The sequence below is a fragment of the Vanellus vanellus genome, assembly GCF_965231255.1.
Source record: "Vanellus vanellus genome assembly, chromosome: 2".
NCBI classification, from domain to species: domain Eukaryota; kingdom Metazoa; phylum Chordata; class Aves; order Charadriiformes; family Charadriidae; genus Vanellus; species Vanellus vanellus.
In genome coordinates this window covers 3,617,570-3,643,476 of record NC_138906.1, presented here as the reverse complement: position 1 = coordinate 3,643,476, position 25,907 = coordinate 3,617,570, and the positions used below count along the sequence as shown (strand labels likewise).

At 39.4% G+C, this 25,907-nt stretch overlaps 1 protein-coding gene across 1 annotated transcript; it reads right to left on the bottom strand.

Annotated features, from left to right (window-relative positions):
• Positions 1-295: 295 nt before the first annotated feature.
• LOC309669409 (uncharacterized protein) lies at positions 296-20,791 on the bottom strand (the record flags this gene model as incomplete). Its single annotated transcript, XM_082480064.1, has 8 exons — positions 296-1,291; positions 2,901-3,081; positions 3,193-3,327; positions 6,571-8,377; positions 8,930-9,031; positions 13,731-13,845; positions 14,142-14,221; positions 20,703-20,791. 8 exons carry the CDS (start codon positions 20,789-20,791, stop codon positions 1,035-1,037), a joined length of 2,766 nt encoding a protein of 921 aa, XP_082336190.1. The 3' UTR covers positions 296-1,034.
• Between the last annotated feature and the right edge of the window lie 5,116 nt (positions 20,792-25,907).

Below are 25,907 nucleotides of genomic sequence, written 5' to 3'. Positions count from 1 at the left end.
TCCAACTTTATATTACTAAAATAGAATTTTAAATAAACATTCAATAAACACATTAAAATAAATATGGAATGTTTCTGAAAATTATCGTACCATGAACTTACATTAATAATAAACAATATTTTTTTAATTAAGTGCATACTATGTTATATAGTTACTGTTTTTTAACCCACTGAGGAATCAATAAATCTAATGTCTAATCCTGAGTGACAATTTTATATCACCTGCTAATGTGTACTTCAATGCAGTAAGTACTGCAATACTACAAAATGCCTTTTTTTTTTTTTTTATGGAAAATTTTAAGACTATGCTATAGAAAAGCTCGATTTACACTGGTTTAGCTACAAACTGAATTGGCAGCACAACTGCTGAAGCATCTCACACAACCAACATTAAACACTGATTATTCTTGTCAAACTGTCAGCGATAACCTGAATGACCCGACTCCCTGTTTCAAAAACAACACAGGAGTGTGGATTGCTCCATACAGAGTGATGGGATGCCAACTACTTAGTGATCACTTTGGCACTTCAAAGAACTATGTAATGGTGCAAAAAAACCCTGAACAACTATGGAATACCTTTCAAATGGTTTGTTTTGGTTGTTTTTTTTTTGTTGTTTTTTTTTTTTTTTTTAAGTATGCTAAATTGTATCATTAACAAAAAAAGGAGAATTAAGTTCTACCACACTCTGGTTTCTCAGGTCATGGCTTGACTCACAGCTGATACATAGCTTTTGCTAAGCACACATGGAAATGCTCAGCTATTGTTTAGTTCCTCTTAATAATAAAATTCTTATGCAGCAGACATTGCAATACCAGCAATATTAAAATTGCATTAACACTATTACAAGATGTGTCTCTCAACACCAGAATCACAGTAATAGAAGTGCAGCACTGATCAGTTACATTAACCCTTTTGCTTTTGGATAACCTGTCAAAGACACCCCCCATGGCACTATGCAGGGCACTTTGCCCTTCCCTCCCAGTCCTCAGCCTTTTGCCTCCTTTTTGTTATTGTTATTGTTATTATTTGCTATTATTCTAGAATCCTCATGGGTTCCTCAGGTTTTTCTTTTTTGTTTCCTTTGTTTTCATGTTCCATGCTGCTTTTTTCTTGTGTGCTTGTGTTTGGAGGACAAATCTCTTGCAATGCCCTTTCAACAACTTCTTGTTTTACTGGACCGCTTGAAGAGGTTTTTGGCAAAGTCACCTGTAGCGCACACCACAAAGCGGTACGAGCCTTGCGCGTGGAAGCAGCCAACTCTCTAATGGCAGCTGCCAGAGCCAGAACATCTACAAAAGAAAAACACTACAGGTTAAACTACTATACGAGCCTGGTAATATTAATATATTTAAAAATTCTGTAAATTTGTTCTACCCACAGCCAGTACACAAAGTGTGCTCAAGAAACAGCTGACGCTGTTCCCTGGTACTGCACTGGTTGAATTCCATCAGTTATCATTCTCGCAAGTGATAGTTAGAACATCTCACACTAATAGCAAACATAATTATGTCCCAAATTCACTGGCATATCCATCAGGCCTAGGATACAACAATTAAGCCCATTTAATTGGTTTTATTAGAGGGGACTATCTACAATGATACTCAACAAGTATTACTTGATATGTAACCACCAACAGTAGAACTCAAAGAAATACATATTTCACAGCGGAAAACAGACTAAAGGCTTTTCTATGTGTGATTTAGATTGTGCTCAGACACACAACAGCAGCACAGCTCTTCTTCAGAAACTTAACTACACTGCAGATGTTACCAGTAACCATAAAACTAACTGCAATTTTGCTAACAAGTATGATACAGGATTGCTCCCATATGCCTTTACAATAAAGCATTATCAAAAACATGGTTTGTGGGATTTTTTTTTTTTATTTTATTTTTTTTTTTTTGTAAATTGATGACTACCTGTTTCCTGGCTTATGCTTGGGGCTAATGTCACATTACACAATTTTAGAAGCTGGTTTGCATATAGAACTATTACTTTTAAGGATATGACATCATGCTTGACACCTAACCTGTGGAAGCAAAACATTTTGACTCTCTTTACAGTTTATCTTTCCCTTCTTACAAGGAAGAACTATCCCATAGACATTACTGGAAGCCAAAGGAAGCCCACTGTCAGCTTTACTGCAGCAAGAGGAAATAAGACCGTACAGGACAGTGCTGAGTAAGGAGCCAAAAGAAGATGGGGGTGAGGCAGGGGAAGCGCATTCCTCCTTGGAAATCATTTTCTGAAGAAAAATGACATGATCTTTACCACCAATCCCCAAATCCCTATACTTATCAGCTGTACAATCATTACATTGAATACCAAGTTATCACTTACACTATGCTATTAGAAGGGATGCAATTTGTCCTAGTTTTGCATTACTTCTACAGAAGTACATACTACTGCTACAGATTATTCTGGCTTTACATCAACAGAAGTTGGACATTGTAAAACATAATTTCTGGCGTTTCTGTGATTCAGATAAAGTAGACAATTAATTAATACAGCACCAGCACTTTTACTTTATAAGCTGAAGAGAAAAGACTAGCAATACCACTAAAAAAAGAAATTCAACTTGTTTAAAAACGAGTACATTTTTATTTTTAGGACAACTACTTACAGTTATATAATATCACTGAAGAGTTTTACAGTTCTCCTTTAGTCAAGAGGAGAATATTTCAAAGTGTTTAAACTAGTAACAGAAAAACAGAAAAGAAAACGGATCTCAAAGTAATTTAAAGTCTTTTTAAAAGTGACAGATTGAGATTTACAAACATTTTTTGTTGAAGTTGCAATAATTGCTGCGTATTTCAGGTTTGCATATTTCAAATGGCATATTTTCACAACTAAATCTTTGAAAAGGCTTTTAAAACTACAGCAATGGAAAGCAGTTACCTTTCTCATTATTGTAACGTGGTACTCCTTGTCGCTGTGGATCAGCAGCATTAATAATCTCATCCTTACGCCTCGCCTGTGTTACATGAATGGCTTCCATATGGCGTTCCAATGTAGTGGATATGTTCCCATGTACAGGGGTACCACGAAGCCTTTCCATTTTTCCTATTAGTGTGAGCACCTGCCAGATACATTGCAAACACCAAAATCGCTAAGTATTTGTAAGTCTCCATTAAACAAACAAGCGTAAAACCAAAAAGAAATTCAGGAATTATAGCTCAAGAAAGCTTACCCTGGCTTGTTCTCGTAACTGGTCGACAATCAAACGATCAACTCGTGATGGGTTAGCAGGAAGTCGGGACACAGGAGTGTTATTTGAGCTAGATATGCGCTTCCCTGGAAAGTTTCTTGCAAGGTCAGCCTCAGTCTGGAAGGGAAATAGATAGCCATAGTCAACGTTTTACATTAGTACAATATTTAAATTGATATTTTTGGGGTGGTTTAGAATTTTCAAATACATTAGAAGTGCGTTTCCTATCTTTACTTACTGTATTTACAGAAAAATGTTCCCGAGTATCTGTCTAGCTGTACAACCAGACGCTGTAAAAATAAGAATACTTCTCTAATTCAGCTCTACCTCAGCATATAATGCTCAGAGGCAACATTTAGAACCAAAGTTGTACAACTTTATTTTAACTAATCTTAGGCACAGACCTAGGCAAAGAAATTCTTGTACACTACCCCAGGAATTTAAACTGTATGCCTCTCCCTGCATCTCTCAAATGTCACATATTATGATATTAACAAATGAAACAGGTGATAACACCAGCGTAAGTTGTATGTGAAGTGCATCAGGGTTAAGCCAGATTTTACACAAACTGGTATCAACTCTGAAAAAGTCAAACTCCCTATTGAGAAAGGAACCGGTGAAACCACTGTACAATGCAGGCAGTGACTAAACATCACCAAACCTATTTTTGGATAGGAACTTCTTACTCTTGGAGTAAAAAAAAAAAAAAAAAAAAAAAAAGACACAACTGGCAGCTGATTCTCTCTCCCATTCTTTCTTCAGTGTACAATAGACTTAGGAGAGAAAGATTAGGTACCATGTTACAGTTCAAGGTGAGGTTAAGTCCACATTCATACTGAAAATATGTGCTGAAGTTCTTTTCTTTCCACTTTACTGACACATCCATATTATTTAGCCTGTGCCCTCACCTGACATGAATTACAAGAGCTGACTGACTCTACTTGCATTCATCTGAGAAGCTTGAAAGACATTCAGAAAAAAAAAATGGATGGAGAAAGGGTCATGAATTCATGTAATTCTTAAATACCTGGTGGCTTTACAACTAACGAGTAGTTATCAGTACTCATCTATATGCACATTTAATATTTCAGGCAATTCCAAACAGACAATTAGTAGAATTTTTTTAAATGAGGGATCCATGGAAGAGTGAGAATTATAAAAGGAAAGAGGTAAGCTCACTGTCACTGTGAACTCCAAAGCAGCTGCAATGAACAGGTCTCAGAGCTGAAAGGGCTTACTGATTAGACAAGCTAGAATTAAACGCAAGTCCCGCTGGGGGGAGTTTCTGTCTATGCTTAAGGAATTCATGTAGGGCAAGAATATCAAAAGGGTGAAAATATCAAAAGAAAGACTCTTCCTATATACGGGTGAGGTATACATACATTAGTTAGCCAAACAACAGTTTAGGTGTTGCCAAGGACAGTGCCTTGGGATAGTTTAGGCTGTTGGGACTGTAAAAACAAGTTCTGAGAGTTTTAATTCCTGCCAACCAGCATTCTCCCATACCGTACCTACAAACAGGGATTAACGCAGTGCAGGCACATTCCCGTCAGGCAGTTGGGATGCAGTCATCCCCTTTTGAGGAGTACGTAGTTTGGTTGTAGGTATGTGAGCCATGCTATGGCAGCTGGTTTGTGGGGACTGAGAACAGTTTACACTCATAAATAAAGCTATCTGCAGGTGTAGCCTGTAACTACAAAAATCAAGGACTGAGAAAGCCTGAGTAGTTCACTAGGATAAAATTGGATCACCTAGAATAGACCAGGCTATGTTCAACAATTAAATCCCTTAAATTATTAACAACATCATGAAATAGGGATAAACAATTATTTAACGATGAAAACACAAAAACATATATTCCGAGATAAAAACTATGATTCAGTCTTCCCAAGTGACTTAATTGACCCAAATCCCGCATGAGCAGGTTTCGAGCAGCCGCCTTTGCCACAACAGAAAGCAGAGGAGTTTCTGAAAACACTGCTGCCTCAGACACACTGGAGCAAGAATCATCATCACCCTTTCTCACTTCTAGAGAATTCCTAGAAGACTGGACGGGCAGAAAGGGGTCTTGTTTAAAGGCATCAGAGAGCAAACAATATAGGCAGTTCTATTTACACTTCCAAAAGTCTATTAGCAAGGTGTCACTGTTGATGTTGGCAAGAAAAATATGCTCTCCAGAGATCAAGTTTGGTCACATACCAGTCTCTTTCTCCAACAAGAAGACTCCAAGGAGTCTTCTCCAGCATGGAAGAAATAGACAGGCACTCAATGTATAATTAGGACCACGGATTACTGACAATCTAGTTTCCCAGATGTGGCATGGAGATCAGAGATTTGACTCCTCTTGGGAAAGCATCTCATGCTCCTTTTGAGCACAGAGCTTTCATTCCCAGGTGTAACACCTTTATCAGTAGTGTGATCCCTCCCTGACAACAGTTCTTAGCAAGAGAGTCTGAAGCGGGAAAAGCAACTGTAACAAGAGTAGTATAAATTTAAACTTCCTTTGGGAAAGAAAACACTGTAGGTTTTCCTCTACAGCTATGTACAGGGTGCCCAGGATTCCTTCCTTACTTTTCTTTTTACTGAATCAAAGCTTTAGAAAAACAAGAACAAAAAAGAATAAGGGAAAGACACCACTATATCATTGACAGTAAAAAAAAAAGCCAATAAAAACAACAACAAAAAAATCAAAACAGCACAAAATTTTATCTCCTTAAATGGGCTGGACAGGGAAAAAGAGAGTCTGGGTTTATAATACTTGAGTTAAAGATTTAGTTGAAGAGAAGGAGTATGGGACAAGAAAATAAAAGAGATGCATCTAACTAAACTGTGCAATATGAGCATTTAGAGCACCAAGGTGCATAAAATGCCAGGACTTTTAAGAACCACCTGTGGTAGTGAGGGCCCTGCTGTATCATCATATATGGCTGGTGGCTCTAGAGTCATGACAAAGGCATAATGAATTAGTAACAACTAATGATCTTTTATTGACCATATCAATGAAAAACATCGAAGATAACGACAATTCAGTGCTTTGACCAGTGACAGTATCATCACATTTGTTGTAGCAAATATTGTAGGTTAATGGAGAGTAATGTGTTAGCAGCCCTGTCTAGGGGGAAAGAGCCTTAGAAACGGAAGTTCAAAGCCACACGTGATTTAAAAGCAATCATGCCAAACAATGCAAGCATTATATTCAAAGCAGATGATGTAGATCGTGCTCAAGGTATTTAAGACTAATAATAAGCCAACAGAATTTTCGCCCCTGCAAATGGAGCAACAGCCAGTAGTATCTACTCTCTACAAATTGTTTCATGTAATCAAAGCTTTGATAGGGAGTTATTGTCTGTTGGGTTTTACCTTCTTTCTCTCTTTCTCCAAAGCTCTCCACTGCTCATAACACTCCTCCAGTCGGATATGAAGCTCATTAGCAGGTCCACTGCGATTTCTTGGAGGTCTGTACTTGTTAAATGGTGTTGGAAAGGCAAAGTACGGTGCAGCTATTTCGCCACAAAACAGATCGTTGATGAAGGGATTCAAGTGGTTAAAATCATCGTAATGAAAAAGATCAACAAGTTCTGAGAATGGAAATGGTGATGGAGGAAAACTGAAATTATTTGTTGATGAAAATAGATGATGATTAAGTGGAGGAAAGCTGGGATTTTGCTTAAAATCAGACATTAATGGGAAAGAAGGAAGAAAAGAAGGATTGATGAAATCTGACATGCTACCACCATTCTGTTCATGTTTTTTTCGGAACATATTGAACTGCTGACGGTTTGGGGTTGTATACCCAAAATGAGGAATCCAATTCTTTCTGCCTCTTCTTTCATCTTTATTATTATTTTCATGCATCTGCTTTTTTGGAAATCTGTGGTATTTTTCAGGTTCTTCACTTACAGCATTCTGCTGTGTTAACCAGTCAGATGAAAAATTAATGGGGAATTTACGGTATTGCCCTTCCTTATTTGTCAAGGAATCATGCTCGGATCGCCCAATGGGTTTTACTTGCTTCTGATTTTCTGAGATGAAATTAGAAACTCCCAAATTATTAGAAACACCGTTTGATATTTGTAACCTTCCATCTTTCCTTGAAGGGAGGACAGGTAAAATCTGTGAGTAGTAAGAGGACTGTGTTATAGACTGATGGGTGGGAGAACCACCAGACATGGTTGAAACCCCTGAAGATGACTGCGGACTTGTTACCACTTGCTTTCCATATGTGATATCTGATGCAGATGTTGGACTTGCAATTTTCCCATCCAGCCATGTACGTCCATGGTACAATGAATAACTCCCATTTTGTATAACATTTTTTACAGATAAATCATATTCAGATACTTTATGAGAGCATGCTTTAGGACTAATATGAATCTTACATTCATTATTATTAAAAGCATCCCCCAAAGTAAAGCTATGATGACCATTTTGCACATGGGTTTCCTGTGGTTTTCTGTGTGCCCCTCCAGAAAAATTATTTTCTTTAGGGGGTTGATTGAAAAAATATAGCGGTGGATGAACAGATGACTGCAATTTATGAGAAGCTGTAAAGTTTTCATATCTTTTCGAAAACAAGTGGTTGTTCTGGGACACTTTATCCCAAGAGTCATCAACAGGCTGATTAGAAAGATCAGGGGAATACTTAGTTTGTTCTTGAGCATCATTTTTCAGAGCTTTGCTTCTTGCTCTTTCAGTTTTCCAATATTCTTTCTGAATACTAGTGCCATCTTCCGTTCTGTTCTGAGAAGAAAAAGCGCTAAAATTGGAGCCAATTCTTTCATAGTCTCCATTCAACTTCATGTGATCGTAACTGCATAAATGCTGTTTATAGTCTATGTTTTGAAATGAAAAGCCTTCTTGGTGAATTGTATTATTATTTTGAAAAGAGGAATTTTCAGGATAACTGTTCTTCAGAATATTATCAGTCTGCGTACAAGGGACAGACGGAGAAAGCCAAGACTCTATGAGATGAAGATCTTCCAAACCTCTGTGTAACATCTCTACATCGTGAGACTTTTGCAAGTGTTCCTGATAGCAGTTCTGTGCGCCCATCAGGTCTGAAAAATCCTTACTTTCAACACAGTGCTTAGATGAGAGCCCTGAGAATTCACTGTTGCTTCCAAGATCAGGAGCCCACATAGGTGGAAACAATCTTGAAAGAGAATTCCTGTAACAAAGTTAAACAAGCCTCCTGTAACGATTTAAAACATTTCTTACACTAAAACTGTTCACATATCATGGTTATTCCACACACACATTTCCCCTGTTATATTCTGGGCTAACCACACACAGCTATCCTCCGGATTATAAGGAGGAGAGGCAAATATTCCTGCTGCAGTTGAGTAAACGCTATGTGAAATCTGACTACCAATGCTGTTCTCTAATGTTTATAATATGTATACTCAGAACTGCAGAGTTTATTTGGATTTATTAAGTATTTTAGATTCGACTGTATTCAGTCAAGACCCTACTGGTTAAAATGAGATTTCCCCCCTTCCCCCGCAAATGCTGTAGGCTGATGGAAGACTTCAAAAAGTTTGCATTTGTAACAGCTCATTGCTTTTTTTTTTTTTCCCCACTTCTACATTTCAAGGGGATTTATAAGACCTTCTTTACTCAACTCCATGAAATAATTCAAAATGTGTACTGTATCTGAGTAACAAAGGACATAAAGAAAAAAAAAATATGCAACTTATAAGAACTTTCAGAACAAACTTACCAATCTGTAACTGGTTCTGGCTTGCTTGGTTCCTCCAAAATGCTTGACACTAGCCCAAACATATCAGGGCCATTGCCAGAATAAGAAAGATTTATTGGTGCCCTGAAAAAACAAAAAAGCCAAGGTAGATAAAAGTCTCTTTCTCCTAAACAAAACAGGTAAAAGGAAAAGTAAAGCATTAAACTTTTAATTTATCTCAGCAGCATCTGCTAAGTGTTCTGAATTTCATGTATTCTCAGCACTTATATATAGAAATCTCTTCCTGCATTCGTGAATTCTGTAGCCTAAATACAGTAGAACAATTTTCCTAAGTTCTTGCTTCAACAGAGACTTCTCAAGCTGTTACGTGAAGAGATGGGAGCAGCAAGAGATTCTCCTCTCTTTTCAATCAACATAACTAGTTTATGGACATTTCTTCAAATCTTGACTGTCTCTGTTAGAGGGTAAATACGATCAATCTTCTCAAAATCTTCAGGATTCTAATTTATCTACTTCCATAATTCAAGAACTATTGTTTTACTCTCAAAAAAACCCCTAACTTAGAATCATAGAATGGTTTAGGTTGGAAAGGACCTTGAAGATCATCGAGTTCCCACTCCCATGCCACAGGCAGGGACACCTCCCACCAGACCAGGTTGCCCAAGGCCACATCCAGCCCGGCCTTGAACACCTCCAGGGATGGGGCCTCAACAACCTCTCTAGGCAACCTGTTCCAGTGCCTCACCACCCTCACAGTGAAAAAATCCTTCCTAATGTTTAATCTGAACCCTCCCTCTTCCAGTTTAAAGCCATTCCCCCTCATCCTATCACTACACGCCCAAGTAAAAAGTCCTTCCCCAGCTCTCCTGTAGCCCCTTCAGGTACTGGAAGGCCGCAATAAGATCTCCCCGGAGCCTTCTCTTCTCCAGGCTGAACAGCCCCAACTCTTTCAGCCTCTCCTCATCAGAGAGGTGCTCCAGCCCTCGGATCATCCTCGTGGCCCTCCTCTGGACATGCTCCAGCAGGTCTATGTCCTTCTTATGTTGGGGACTCCAGAGCTGGATGCAGGACTCCAGATGGGGTCTCACAAGAGTGGAGTAGAGGGGCAGAATTACCTCCTTTGACCTGCTGGCCACACTTCTTTTGATGCAGCCCAGGATACAGTTGGCCTTCTGGGCTGCGATCGCACACTGCTGGCTCACGTTGAGCTTCTCGTCAACCAGCACACCCAGGTCCTTCTCCTCAGGGCTGCTCTCCAGCCATTCTTGGCCAAGCCTGTATTTGTGCTTGGGATTGCCCCAACCCAGATGTAAGACCTTGCACTTGGCCCTGTTGAACTTCATGAGGTTTGCTTGGGGCCACCTCTCCAGCCTGTCCAGGTCCCTCTGGATGGCGTCCCTCCCCTCCAGCATGTCTACCTCACCAAACAGCTTGGTATAATCGGCAAACTTGCTGAGGGTGCACTCGACCCCACTGTCCATGTCACTGACAAACATGTTGAACAGTACAGGCCCCAGTACCAACCCCTGAGGAATGCCACTCGTCACTGCTCTCCACTTGGACATCGAGCCATTGACCACAACTCTTTGAGTGCGACCGTCCAGCCAGTTCTTTATTCACCGAGTAGTCCATTTGTCAAATCCATGTCTCTTCAATTTAGAGACCAGGATATCATGTGGGACAGTGTCAAACGCTTTGCACAAGTCCAAGTAGATGAAATCAGTTGGTCTTCCCTTGTCCACTGCCGCTGTAACCCCTTCGTAGAAGGCCACCAAAATTTGTCAGGCATGACTTACCCTTGGTGAAGCCATGCTGGCTGTCACCAATCACGTTCTTGTTTTTTTATGTGCCTCAGAGCTTCCAGGAGGAAAATTCAAGATATTCTTAAGTTGAACCCTTTTAAATCCCCTTTTAGAAAGGAATTGGGCAAAACTTTATTAAATATTCCTGATAAATACCAAAGGTGTTCAACCATCTTTACTCTCACACAAGCCCAACTTTTACTTCAGGTGCAAAATCGGATCTTTACAGAGCTGTCTGTAACAACACCTAACTCTTACTCAGAAGTTAATTAAAACATAACACTTAAAATCTCCTTCCCTCTAACATGCATTGTTTTGCATCAATAAATTTCACTTATCCTATTCTCATTCATCTGATTGCTTCAGTGTCCCTGAAGATCTCTCAGGCTTCCCTGGTGTCAGCTTATCCAAACAACTACATTGCCTGCTAATGCTGCCACATAACTACTCATAATGATTTTGCGATTTGATTAACAAAGACTGTAAAACGTGGGATAAGCTACTAAGGCTGTCATCTTATTAATCTCTTGCCACAGTGAAAATTAGCCAGTTATGCCTTACTAGCTTTTAAGACCTCGCCACATTTTGACTTCTAACTACCTCTATTATTTCCTTCATGGCCATTTAGTTTTCTCTGTAAGGAGTCCAGTCTACATGATTTTGTTTAGGATATACATAAATGCAAAGATTCTTGAAAATGTTTTGTGAATATAGGACTGTAACTGATATTTGATAACTGGATCTCTTCTGTGTCCTTGTCAGATGGCAAATTATTTTTTTAGTGGTTTTTTTTGTTTTATTTTTTTTGGTTTTGTTTTTTTTTTTTTTTTTTTTTTTTTTTAAAAAGGAGACCGATTTACTTCCAATTTCTGCAACCAACTGGAGATCATAGCTGTTTCAGTTGCTGTGACTATCTCTAAAACTGAAGCTGGGGACATGCCCACAGCCTCTGAGGACAGAAATTAGATGGAACTAATCTCCTTCCTTTGGGGATATACTGCATTTGAGAAAATGCCTAAACTTATTAAAGTTGCCAATAACTTCATCCAATCTACTGCTGACCAAGGATGGATTTTCAAATGGACTTTCCTCAAGAGAAGTTTGTGGCACCAGAATCCAGGGGTAACAAAAGGCCTATGTATAGGTTTGAGGCACTGGGGCTCCTAAAATTTATTGTGAAATAATTTCAATGGCCAGAAAATTGAGAATTAAAAGGACAAAAGCATGAGCAAAACTACACCGCAAAGAAATCTCCAGTGATGGAGTAGTTAATGTCACCAAGCAGCTCAGAGGAACTAAAATGACACAGGTATACTGCACCTAATACAGTTAGGCACCAAGTATCCTAAAATATTAAAAGAAAAAAAAAAACAAACAAAACCCGAAACAAACAATTTTTTTTTTAAGGACTAGCGCATACCTGCGCTCTCAGAATGGGTGCACAGATAGATTATCATTAACAGACAAGTACCATTTAGTTGTTTAATTCTATGAATCACTTTTTTTTTTTTTTTTTTTTTACAAAAAAAAAAAAAATCTGGCTTGCATTTGTTACCTTGCAATGACTTTAAGGCTGCTTTTAAAAAGAGGTTGTAAATTTTAATGAGTGGATTGCCAGTCAGAGGTTAAACTTAGCACTTACAGCTAATACTAAAGCTGTATGATCTTTTATTAAAAAAATTAAAATACTAAAAATAAAGATCTCCGTGACACCTTTCAGGGAAGACTAGCAAAAAAAAAAAAAAAAAAAAAAAAAAAAAGATAATTGTGTTTAGCTTCTACGTATCTTCCTTAATTCTTACCTTTCGGTATCTGGTGAACCAGTGAACTACCATTTCTCCCCACCTCAAACTTCCTCTTTCTTATTAAGCAAGTGATAAAAAAAAATGCAATCGATATCAGAAATGCTAACAGCATCATCACTGATGTCAAAAGCTGCTGTGCCACTCTGTGCCAACCAGCCCCCACCCCTCCCCAAAAGGCAATATTATGTTGCCAGCACTAGGAATTAAGATGGAAAGAAGAGAGTGGGAAGCCTAACATAAAATAATTGTTTACGCATTTCTAAGGTTGCAATAGAAACATTATAATTTCAATTGCTGTACACAAGCTATAAAATTGCTAGTATGAAGGAGAGAAACTATTTCAGTGGGCATCCCCTGAGTTCTGGACTGTGAAATAATCATTCCCTGTTCCTCACAATCCTTGCATCGTTCATGATTTTATAGAAATCATTCCTCTGCAGAGCTGACTTATCAAAACCCAAGAAGAGTTTTATTTACTCTCCACTGACATGGAAGCTTTCAAACGTCTGTCCAGCCTCGTTGCCCATCTCTGTAACTTTAATAATTTTACTACATTATTAAGACTGGATAAATCAGAAATGCCTGCAATAGTCAAGACTTGGACAGAGTGGATTTCTCCAGGGGAATAAAAATGTTTCATGATTCCAGTAACAAAGACACTTTGCATTCATTAAGCATCCAAAACTGCAAAGTTTGGGGTTTTTTTTTATATAAAATTGAAATTGAGTGCATTATATCAAGGGTGCAATAAGACAGTAGGCTGGTGTATTTTCAAGAGTAGCTGTACACGCATTTACAGCTGAACTCAGCAGCAGAGGTACTGCTCACACCCAACCTGTGTCTAACTCTCTCTGCATTGTTCATGTTCCAGGAAATTTTCTACATTATCAAGCAGTATCATTATGAGCTACGGTACCAAGGGATGGGAGGCACAGAAGGAGAGTGGTTTTCTTTAAGGAGTTTTCAATTACATATAGCAGTTTCCCATTTCCTTCTGTAAATGTAGTATTCTTTCCAAATTTTAAAATGTTTTCACATGTAAACCCACACATTTATACACACACAGATCCCTCTTTTCCCCCCACAACCTCTAGAATAACTATTATACAGCAAAGAAAATTGAGTTTCTAGTTATCCCAGAAATTCTTCCTAAAAAAGATAACAATTTCAGTGTTCCAGAACACCACCATAAGGTTATACCAAGAATGTTCATACCGTTTCTTTGTGCAGTCTTGAAAAGAAGTTTTTGAGCTATTATCTTCCCCACATGCTGACCAGTCACTATACAGACGGGAAGATTCTAGCGGAGGTGGCGTACTAGTAATGGCTCCTAATAATGGGGAAAATAATTGAGTGTCCATTTTTTGTTTCTTGCTATTTACCTACATTGAAAAGAGAAGGAAACATATTTAACATTAGATGTTTATGTAAATGAGCAATAAAGACAACAAAGCAAACCCTTCCTTTTATATCTTGACCCAAATAACTTTTCAGGAAAGTGAAATGTAGCTATGACAAAAGGATACAGTCTAAAACTTGTTCCCTCTCCAGCCTTAAAAGTAGTCCAAATCTGAAAAATGCATGCATCTCCTAAAAATAAAAAACTAAATAATAAAAATTACTTACTATACAATAATAGGAATTCTCTACAGATCTCACATTGTAGGTGTTTGCGTGCCACGTTCACAAGCTCAGAATCTTCTAGTCTATATGACTGGAAACGCACATGTCATAGGCATACGCATCCCTTCTGAGGAAACAAAGGGAAGAGCTATTATCCCTGCTATATCCCTGAAAACACAAAATATTCCAACAGAGAACCCACAGTGAGCAGCCAGGGACGTCTGTAAACTTCACAGAGCAAAATCTGAGTGAAAAAAGGAATCTGACTTTAAGTACTGGCCCAGAAAAGACTATTACAGATAAATTATTTATTCAAAGACTAAATAATAGGAGCCCTAAGTAAAATGGGGAACTGTACCTCATGAGGTATCTCAATTAGGAATTGCCACGACCAGAACCTGTGATTTACAGAGGCTTAAGCAGAATATCAGAAACCTACTTTGAGTTGGAAGGGACCTCTGAGGTCATCTAGCCTAATGCCCTGCTCAGAGCAGACTCAGTTAGATCAGGCTACTCAGAAACTTGGTCAGTTGAGTTTTGAGATCCTACCACTTCCTCTCTGGGGAAATTTTTCTAATATGTAACTGATGTCCTGGTTTAAAAGAAAAAAAAAAAAAGTCTTGAAAATAATCTAGACTACCTTCTCTACAACCTCCCATAAGGCAGCTGCACGTATCCGTAAGATCTTCCCTTTCTCTTCTCCAGGCTGATCAGACCCAGCTCTCTCAGCCTCTCCTTGGACATCCCATTCTCCAGCCCACAACCATTTTGGAAGCCTCTGTAGGACTTGCTCCAGCACCCTTCTTGCACTGGGGAGCCCCAAACTGGACACAGAATCCAGTTATGGTCTTACAAGGGCAGAACGGAGAAGATCATAACAGCGCTCACCCCACTGACTATACCAAGACAGCCCAGCGTAAGGGTGACCTTCTCTGCTGCAAGGCCACACTGCTGATTAACGTCCAACTTCATCACCAGGACCCTTGATCCTTGTTGATTAACTTTTGCAAGTTTTGACTCCAGGAGTAAAACTTCAAGCTTTCTTAAAAAAAAAAACTTTTTATGATACAGAACTGAACTAGCCGTCCTTTAATTCTCATAAGTAAAGACATTCAGTCAAGATGGAGTACTTGTGCTTCTGAAAATAACACTTGGGAAACAACAACATAAACAAACAAACCCCCCCCAACCACCAACCAAAAAAAAAAAAAACCACCCCAAAAATCTAACCGCCCCCAAAACCCCAGATATATCAGTAACTACAAGAAGCCGTGGTGTCGGATGTAGACTGGAGCTGACTGTATCATCCCTCCCTGTGCTTTACACCTTCCTGAGGAGGCCCATAAATAACAAAATTGCCCTAAGGAGAACACTTAGGAAAACACTCTTCCTACCTAATTCTAGAAGCATTTCTTAGTGAACTGAGGTTCTTATAAACACAAAGAAAAAACACCACAGTTTAAAAGAATACATTGAGGGGATTTCCTATTTCAAGACATATTTCATTGAAGATGCTGTCTTTCAGTTTCTTTGAGTAATTCAACCCATTTTCCTGAAACAACTTCTGAATTTGTTTTGTGTTCTTGGCAAAAAAAATGGTCAGTAAGCCAACTCAAAAAATAAACTTCTTTTTGGCAGAGAAAAAAAAATTGCTTCCTTACAAATGCTAATATATTTCATCTTCAGCCCTCAAAGAGCACATCAAGTTGCCACCACACTGCCTATTAACATATGGACAGCAATGCCTTGAAGAATGGAAAGAAACTGCAGATTAAATGATTGGAAGTTCTAGTATATTTACACATCACTAACATCACTTCTGAGGCCATGAGACAACCTGGAAGTTGTTTGACAATCCCCAGCTTCACCTGGATGTGTTAGTCACAAAGCTTTTCAACAAAAGCAGTGAGTTAAAAAGAGGTGACATTCTGCATGTTACTCCTCTAGTAAACCCCTCCTGCTAAGCAGGTTTGTCCATCTTTCCAAGTCTCCCATTACCGACAGAGACAGAGGGGCACAGTGCTAGGATGTTAATGAACAGGAATTTGCAGAGCTGCTACTGGCAGACGTCCTGTGTGTACAACCTGGCAGCCGGAAGAGCTCTGAACATATGGCAGAAAAAAAAGTGTTGTTAGCTTACTCTAACACCCTAACACGCTGAACTCTGGATACCTGGCTGCTGAAGATGGACAACAAGAACGTTTTTAGGACTATGAAGATAAAATTAACTTCTGCCACATTTTTCATTGTAAATACAGCCAGAATAGGTACAAAAAGCCAGCTTTAAAAAACAAACAAAAAAAAAAAGCTCTTTCATCAGGATGGTCAAACTAGCCTTGGATCCAACAAATGAAACCATTTGCTAAATCCTTATTGAATGATTGCAGAAGGGGATCTCAACTATGCACTTATTAAATCCTGAGAAGGCTAAAAAACACAACATGAAAGGAACACATGGTGCTACAGTGATGACTGAGTCCTTATACTTAAAAACATTTAAACTGATCTACTAAACTCCCATTTTATTGCTCCCAAGATAAAAAAAAAAATGCATTGTCACTAGGAACCATATTGCCAACTCTGTGAGACTGGTCATTACTATTGGAGAAATACCTCTGAAGCCCTGAAGAAGCCAACAGAAAAACAGAGAGTTTAAGGGAAATTTCCACTGTCTGAATACAGCCTTATGCATTCAGCCAGTCTAGCACCACTTTAGAAGTTTTTTATAGCTAGAGCTTTTTAAAAGTTATTTATATCTAAATAAACTAAAATAACAAAACTTCTGTTTTGATCATTTCACTATCTCATGCCCCATCCTTTTAAAAGGGAAAATCCTAAGTCAATTTAATTTTTCTCTCTCCCCTCTTTTCTCAAAAGTAGAACAGTAAAATTTTGCTTACTACAAATCCTCGGCCAGAATTTGGTTTAGTGAAAGTTGTCGCAGACTCAGAAGATCTCCCTTCCTGGGTCTTGTCTGAAAAGGTAGTAAAGAAATATTACCTGGCCAAGTGTGCTCTTACCACAAGCAGGATAGAACTACTTTTTAGTGAATTTCTTGAACAAAAAAAAAAAAGTTTACACTGAGGACTTATCACTTTCTTTAAACTTGTCTTACACATCCAAATAAATCCCTATTAAATAAAAGAATTAGAGGTACTATAAACCTGTAGAGACTAGGCACATGTTCTGCAACGTTCCATACAAACACACTGTCAATAAGAGACAAGAACAACTTCCTGGCCCAGAGACTAAATGGCACAGCAGTGCTCTTGTGATACAGCAAAACACTTACCCTGCAGAAGAGGAGGAGAGCGATATCCAAATTATCTGCTACAAATGACTCCTGAACCACACACAAGTATCCTTTAGGAAAGCAGCAGCTGACCAAGGCCAGAACTTTAGCAACAATTTAGCAGTATTAACAAGCACATGCCAATGCCTGGGCCCTGGTCTTGTTTAGCTTGCTAGGAAGCAACACACAGAGATAAATTATGCTCCTTGGCTGGAGTATAAAATACTTTTGCATCGATTAAAAATAGGATCTGTAACTAATGGATTTATCTTTTATTTTCAGAGCCATTAATCACTGCTAATGCGAGCTGTGCAGGACAATGTGACTAAAGATCAGTAGAGGAGGTACTTTATGTACCCTAGGTACAGCCTTGTCACTCAGCACTTCCAAAACACTGGAGTCTGTCATTCTACCTAGTTAAACAGAATTGAAAAAAACTGAGAAACTCTCATCTGTGCTTTACATATGAACTACTAACAAGTTACAATAAAACCAAAAAAGGGATAAAACAGTGTGTTGTCTTCTATGGTTTGCTTTAGTTTCAAAATTCTTCACTGAATTTCAGTTAGTCATAACCTTCATAGCTGGCTTTGCAAAGAAAGAACTGCCTGCAGAGGCACAGATGTGTTTCACTCAGAATTCCAACCTTAAAAATCAGTGAATGAAATGCTGCCTCCAAAAAAAAATAAAAAAAAAAAAACAAAAACAAAAAAAAAAATCAAATGATGCCTGCAGTTTTCAATAGGGCTTTTATTTCATTCTTTCCACCCTGCAAATCATGGGAAAGCCGCTGCTCTCACTAAATTACCTCTCAAAACAACAACAAAAAACTTACGACATCTAAAACCTAGATATGTTATCTCGATGGATTTTTTTTTTCTTTCAAAGCATAACAAGACACAGCTTCTGTTCTTTCCTGTTAAGTGAAAACGTGCATGTACTAAATTCCCTCCCTGCATACAAACCTAAAACACTTTCATCAGTATAATGTTAACATTACAGCTATAAATATATATGAGACTAAATACTATCAGAGCTATTAGGCATTGATATTGTTATGGTATCTGTGAGATTAGTCCTGTGCTCCAGTACACACAGACTCACGTTTTGCTACCCGTCCCCTTTGTGCTTCTGCCTTGTCCAGGCTGTGTGCTAAGGATTTGCTGTTATTACATAGATGGCTTCACTGCTCCAGCAGTGAGGGCAAAGACCTTGAGGAAGGCTGTTACTCCCTCACTCCTCTTACTGCTATCCTCCCATTCCCCAATCAAGAGCCAAGGTAGCACAGCTGCCAGGCATGTAGAGGCAGATGAAGTCTACAAATGATTTGATAAACAGTAAATCATATTGGGAAGAGATAATCATGCATGGCAGAGATCTCGGAACAGCTGAGGTTGGAAGGGACCTTTGGACGCACAGAAGTGCCACTGTGCCCCCACTGTACCTTCCGACACAGACACGAGACCGATTTTTCACAGAGAGTTTTCTGGCTCACCACCACTGCTTGAGACAGACAGCTTGGAGACAGAGATCTGTGACCTTCTGAAAATCCTCTGTCCCAAGATTTAACAGCACTGTGAACACAGCAGAAGACTCAAATATTACCTCTCATTACTGGAAATGTTTTGTTTCTTGTGCTGTCCAGCTAAGGACTGGAAACAGCTCCAGACTGTCACCATCTATTCTGAGATGGTAATAGCTGCTGACAGAGCAATGCAGGCCCCTCAAGCAGACTGGGAGGAGTTTTAGGGATGTTCATAGAGATCACTACATTATGCCAACTGTATGAAACGTTTGCAGTGATGCTACATATATCTGGGGTACCTTGCTGAACTACAGCACTAGAGGGAGGACACAGACTCAAAAAATTCAACAGGGCTTCACTCTCCTCCTCTTTGGAGGTGAGAACAGTCTATGGCTTATATCAGACTGACAATTCTCTGAAAGGATATAAGTTAAAAAATAATGTAAACAGAGCTAAATATTTGCTTCATTATATAATTAGAAGAAATTACCTTTATTGACATAAAGTCCCATCTGACAGAAAGTTCTTGATTTTCCAAAAAGCATTTGAGCTAAATTAGGTACAGCCTTTTTACAGTCAGTTATCTTAAAACTGCAGGAACTCACTGTTACAAAGCATTGCTCACAGATGCTTTTTATAAACATCTATCATAAAGACAGTAAATGACAGCACCACACAGTATTATTACTTCTATACCAAGTCCATTCTTCTCTGATTTCTTGGCAGGATAAATACTACCTGCTTATTTCTTGTTTTTCTTGGCAAGATACAGCAAGGATAAGAAAAAGCATTGTTTTGTTTTGTTTGACTTAAACCCCTACTTCTAATAACTCCTACCTACAGCCATCTTAATCTACAGCACACTGAAACTGGTTAACCCATTCAGGATGCACTGCTATGAATTTTCTGAAAGTAGCGAGTAAAAAAGAAAAAAAATTAAAAAACAAAAAAATCAGAATTCTATAAATTGCCTTCCTGGGTTACCCGGGAAACTAACCAGTAGAAGTAGACAGGTGACAGGGATATGCCAAAAACTAAAACCAGGGGAGAAAATAGGTCAATTATTCAGATACCTCTTAATATCAGGGACAAAACCATAAAAATGGCAGAGTACTGGAGACTTCCTTCTAAATCCCAATTTCATATCATCAAAAAGGCTTGTTGCAGCAGCAAAGGGAAATGTTCCTTTTCAGCAGTCAAAGAATTAAGAAACTTTTTCTGAGAAAAAGGAATCAAGTCTGTCAGACCTCTTTTAGACAGTTGGATCGAAATCATATTAAAAAGCACCATTTAATGCGGGCAGGTGGGGGAGAAGTAGTACCTTTATGAGATGCTTGTTCGATATATGGAATATATGACCATTAAGAACACTCATGGGCTACTGGGCCATTTCTTCTGACATCTAAATACATGCATTTAATACAATGAAAGATACATTTTTTTGTCCGTGGTAACTTCCAGCAGTTGTTATTCGGAAGACTTTGTGATAAGTCTCACAAATGCCCTTGACAAGAGGCACTCAAAGCCAGCCTGAACGAGGAACTGCTGACTTCCATGAACAGAGGATTACTGTCCTGTACTGACACAAAGTAACAGTGAAAGCTGCTCCATCTGTAACGTAGCATTCTCTTCAGGTGCTCAGGGTTTTATGGTTATATAGTTATTCAATACATTTAGTTACAAAAAACAACATATCATACAAGTATTTATTGCTGTTTACCTATGCAAGTTCACTTTTTGGACTCACCTGTGACTTGAAATAACCAGGGGCAGCACTTTGTTTGACCATGTCCTTGTTATCAGTACACAATTTCTTGTCTCTGAAGTATGCAGCATTGCCGTGCAAGCAGAAATTTAGATTCCTAAGGACAGACTTAGCCTATTTAAAAACAATTAAAAAAGAAGGGAAAAAAAAGGCAAGAATTACTGGGCCTGTCAAAGTTGTACTTACTACATGTGAAACTCACTTCTAGCTACCTCTCATTGCTCCTCCCACCATCTCTCCACATTGCGCCACCCACAACTCCTCCAGTACCAGCTACATCTCACACATTCGCAGAACAATGGCGATGTTGCTTTACTGCTGTGAGATACCACATGACAGAACAGCTGAGCAGATACGAGAGCTGCTGACCACGGGTCACACAGAGTCCCAGAATGGGTAAGTCAGCTGCGCCGCGCTGCACCTAGGATCATGCAGGCAGAGGCAGCTTGCCTGACAAGTCTCCTCCCTTCAGCTTTATCCTGTCACTTAGACAGATACATCACACGGGTCCACATCTACCATGCCAGTATGTAAGCTCACCCCATGATCCTGCTCACCAGCACATCTGCCACAGAACTGAACATCCATCCCCATCATGTGAGAGGACAAACAATCCCCAAGTACCTGGGACTGCACTCATTCAAGGGCTCCACTCCGTCTTCAGACTCATCGCTTCTGTCAACGGCAAAGGCAAGATTGGCTCCTGCCACACACTGCTATCCAAAACCAGGTGTGATAAAACCAGGTTCCCATGAGAGCTCAAAGTATAACATGCCGATTCTGAAATCCTTTCCTATGCTCTCTGCACATCCATTTACACATGTTACAGTATAACCTCCTATAGTTCCCTTATCAAAAAGCAGATTATCAAGCTGCCACTGCCCACTGACATGCCTGTCCTTCACACGCATGCCATTTCTCCAACTTCACCCATTTGCAATACATGACACAGCAAAAGCCCGTGCATTTCACAAATGTAAGGCTTCATCTTCACTGACACAAAGCCTTAATTGGTGGAAGCAATGAATGGGGGAAGGGCTGCTTTTAGGATTAAGATAAACTACGATAAAGTCTGCAACAGTCATATTAAGATAAATTCTTAAAACTTAACAAAGCACCTGCTCTTCTCTTAAAGTAATAAGATTATGTCAGACTATACCCACGTCCAACTGTGGCTGACCTACTCTGACCTGCTGAATGGCAGAACTAAGGATTTACTTAATCTAACGTCCAATCTGAAGTCTGCTACAATGATTTGTTCAACCCACAGCCAAGTCCCCATTCTTCTCTTTTCCAAGGGCCTGCTGGAAACAGGCTAAAAGCTGGATACATTAGTTAACCTATTTCTGATAATCACTTCTGCCGGGTTTCCTATCACGGAATCACTGAGTTTTCAGAGTTGGAAAGGACCTCTAGAGATCATCCAGTCCAACTCCCCTGCCAAAGCAGGATTGCCTAGAGCACATTACTCAGGACTGCATCCAGGCAGGTCTTGAAAATCTCCAGAGAAGGGGACTCCACAACCTCCCTGGGCAGCCTGTTCCAGTGCTCTGTCACCCTCACCGTAAAGAAGTGTTTCCGTGTATTTGAACGGAACTTCCTATGTTCTAATTTGTGCCCATTGCCCCTCGTCCTGTCACTGGGAACCACTGAAAAGAGCCTGGCTCCATCCTCCTTCAACCCACCCTTTAGATACTTGTACGCCATAATAAGGTCTCCCCTCAGCCTTGCCTTCTCCAGGCTAGAGTGTCCCAGCGCTCTCAGCCTTTCCTCATAAGGGAGATGCTCCAATCCCTTCATCATCTCAGTTGCCCTTCGCTGGACTTGCTCCAGCAGTTCCCTGTCCCTCTTGAACTGGGGAGCCCAAAACTGGACACAGTATTCCAGTTGTGGCCTCACCAGTGCAGAGTAGAGGGGGAGAATGACCTCCTTCGACCTACTGGCCACACTCTTCCCTATGTAGCCCAGGATTCCATTGGCCTTTTTGGCAACAAGGGCACGTTGCTGGGTCATGGATAATTTACTGTCTACTAGGACCCCCAGATCCTTCTCCTCAGAGCTACTGCCCAGCAGGTCCGCCCCTAACCTATACTGGTGCTTTACATTCTTCCTCCCCAGGTGCAGGACCTTGCACTTGCGTTTCCATCACCATGTAGCAGAGAAACCTGCTCAGAACAACAGGAAAGCCTGCAGCCAGGAATGGGTTGCAGAACAGTTCAGTGAAATGTCCATGTAGGTACGTCAATGCTTCTGGGAAGCACTGAGCTTGCTCCTCTTGGTCCAGTTGGTCTTCAGTGCATGTACAATACACCAGCTGTACTGCAAGGGAAGAGTTGAAGCAATACAACTCTCGATGCTACAGAAAGGTCTGTGGCCCACACAGATGGAAGATTAGGCTCTTTGTATTTAAGCTAAAATAGCAGGCTCTGCAATGAAATGACTCAGGTGCATACAACTGCTTCTAGGTGCTAATTTTATTACAGTTTCCTTTCAGAAGGGATGACTAATAATAACTTTATACCTGCCATGATGATTTGTTCAGTCAATACCTGTCTAAGCTGCTAAACTTTACTGATCTTTTAACTATTTGTGATTTATTAGCTGTTCTTCTGTCAAAGCAGACTTAATGAAACCCATTAACAATTTGGCTAATCACTACCTTTGTGACACAATGTCACTATTCACAACTTTAAAAGCGGGTTTCACAAAGCATTAGTTGATATCAGAAACCCCAAACGAAAATCCCTAACTCTAAATAGGAACTACTTCAAATCATGGGAAACTTTCAAAGCCTTGCAGGTGCTGCATTAGGCTTCACAACCTATGTAAGAGTACAACTGAAGCTCAAAATTTACACAGCTGTTCAAAAAAGGTAAGAGTGCCACCTCTGTGCCCCAGTGAACATGAGTTCTTTCAGAAAAATGGATTTTCAACGGTAACTTTCTGTGGCTGTCACTTAGCTTTTAGGGATTGATAGAAAAAGCACGCTGATTGCACAACTGGTAAATAATTCATTCCTAGAAAGGCCTTTTGGGATATCTTCAGGATATGAGGGTGCTACATTAGAGCTTTTGTGGAAGCCAATGCTTTACTTAGAAGGACTGCCAGCTTGCATTGCATTAATTTAATAATAAAAACAAAAAGGTTCTTATTGAGTACTTGAATATCATGACCTCAATTTGTAAATAGTTTTATTTTCTTCTGGTATTGTTCAAAAAGAACTCTTAAGCAAAAAGACAAATGACCACAGCTCAACACCAGAAGGTAACAAGTTGTTCCACGAGCAGGGAAGACAGATGACTGGCTTCCTCCACATTCATGCCCTATCCCAAGCTCATCCTAACAGCATCAGTTTCCTTACCGCATCTTCTGTCTCCCCAGTCCCTCCCTACCAGCCAAGAGCCCACTGTAATGGTACCGGATAAGCAGGCCACACTGAACACTTATTAAAATCATGCGGAAGTCTTTCTCCCGGTGTGTGTGCTGATCTGGATCCCTCCTCTGCGAAGCTGTCAACTTCCACGGCATTTACAGGAATTCATTATCGCCAAGACATCCATCCATCTCTCCCCCAGTTTCACTGAATTTGATGAATGGTTCAAAACTTACTGGAGGAATGACAGACACCTCAACAGTGTAACCATTTGATATCCCAAAAAAAGCAATCCACGGTCTTTCTGAGGAGTTTAACATCCACTCATCTTCCCATCAACACTTCTTAAAGTTAACACTAGAAATTTTAAATGCACCTTGCAGATAGCAAGCCCTCTCAGCACGTGTGTACTACTAATTTTGGTGCCTTCTGCCCACAAATATTCTGTCCCACAGTAAAGACAGGGATGTTTTCCCTGTATACATATGTATGTACACACACTTTCCATAATCCTCTTGCACCAATCAAATAGAAGCCATAGTAAATATGAAACTTAACTCTGAATTACTCCTCACTGATTATTGCAAATTTTGCTAATCTGAATGCCTGCTTTTCAGTGTAATACAAATAGTAGTATCTTCAGGTGGATTTATATTGCACTTCCAGACAGATGCTGTGTGCATGTGTACACACGCTGATGCCAGTGGGGAAAAGTCACAGGTTGTGCAGTTCTGCATGCTACAGTACATCGAATCCACCAGAAAAAGTCAATTTGAAACATTACCTTAACATTGTGAGGAGATTACAAGGAAAGCTTAAAACCTTCCACCTACACTACCTGAGGGTTGACAAGTTCCAGAATCAGGCTACATGGGAAAACTGCACTTAAGTCTAGAGACCTACACTTCTCTTTTTGACACATCTGTTTTGAACTTCTTTTATATTTAGGCCTATCCGCTTTACAAAGCTACATGGCAGAAAGTTTGTTGGGGAAGATTCCAATCTGCTCCTCAATTCCACCTTTACAAAGCATTATCCTTGAAACAGTATGCCAGTAACTCTGTGAGCTTCCTCAGCTAAAAAAAAAAAAAAAAAAAAAAAAAACACAAAAAAAAAAAACACCAAACACCAACAAAAAAACCACCACACACAAACAAAAAAAACACACAAACAAAAAAAACACACAAACGCACAGAAACATTCTGCAACATTTATATTAAAACTTAGAATGTCAATGACAAGAAATTAAACATAGTAAGTACTTGGGAAACCATGCGATACAAACTTATCCACCAGCAACAGTGGATGTATGTACCATTATCACAACTTCAGCATTCCTAAAGTCAGTAATTTCAGACATTGAAATTTGTAACCTCCCCACTTACTGCAATTCTTGCTTTATCAATTAGAAAAAAATAAGGAATAATTTGCCAGCAGGTAGCTTAGAAACAAAGCCCTGATCTGCAACTCATTTAAACTATTTTTAAAAAGTTACTGATACTGTTTTTAATGACAGATTTTTATAGCTCTACACACTAACTGTGGTCCAAAGCCACAAGTACTTTGAACACCAGAGTCCTACTATTTCCAAGTACTTTCACTTGTAGCAATGACTGAAGCATCCTCCCCTTACTCTGGAGTTTCAGAGGATTTTTTTTTTGCTTGTTTATAAAAGCCATAATATCCTAATCCCCATTTAAAGAAGTAAAAAGACCCTGCATGAAACATTAACATGAAGTTGCCAGTTTTAAAAACAAGAACACAACTCAGCTGCAACATGCCATTATCTAAAAGTTCTAATTTGGGACTTCTAA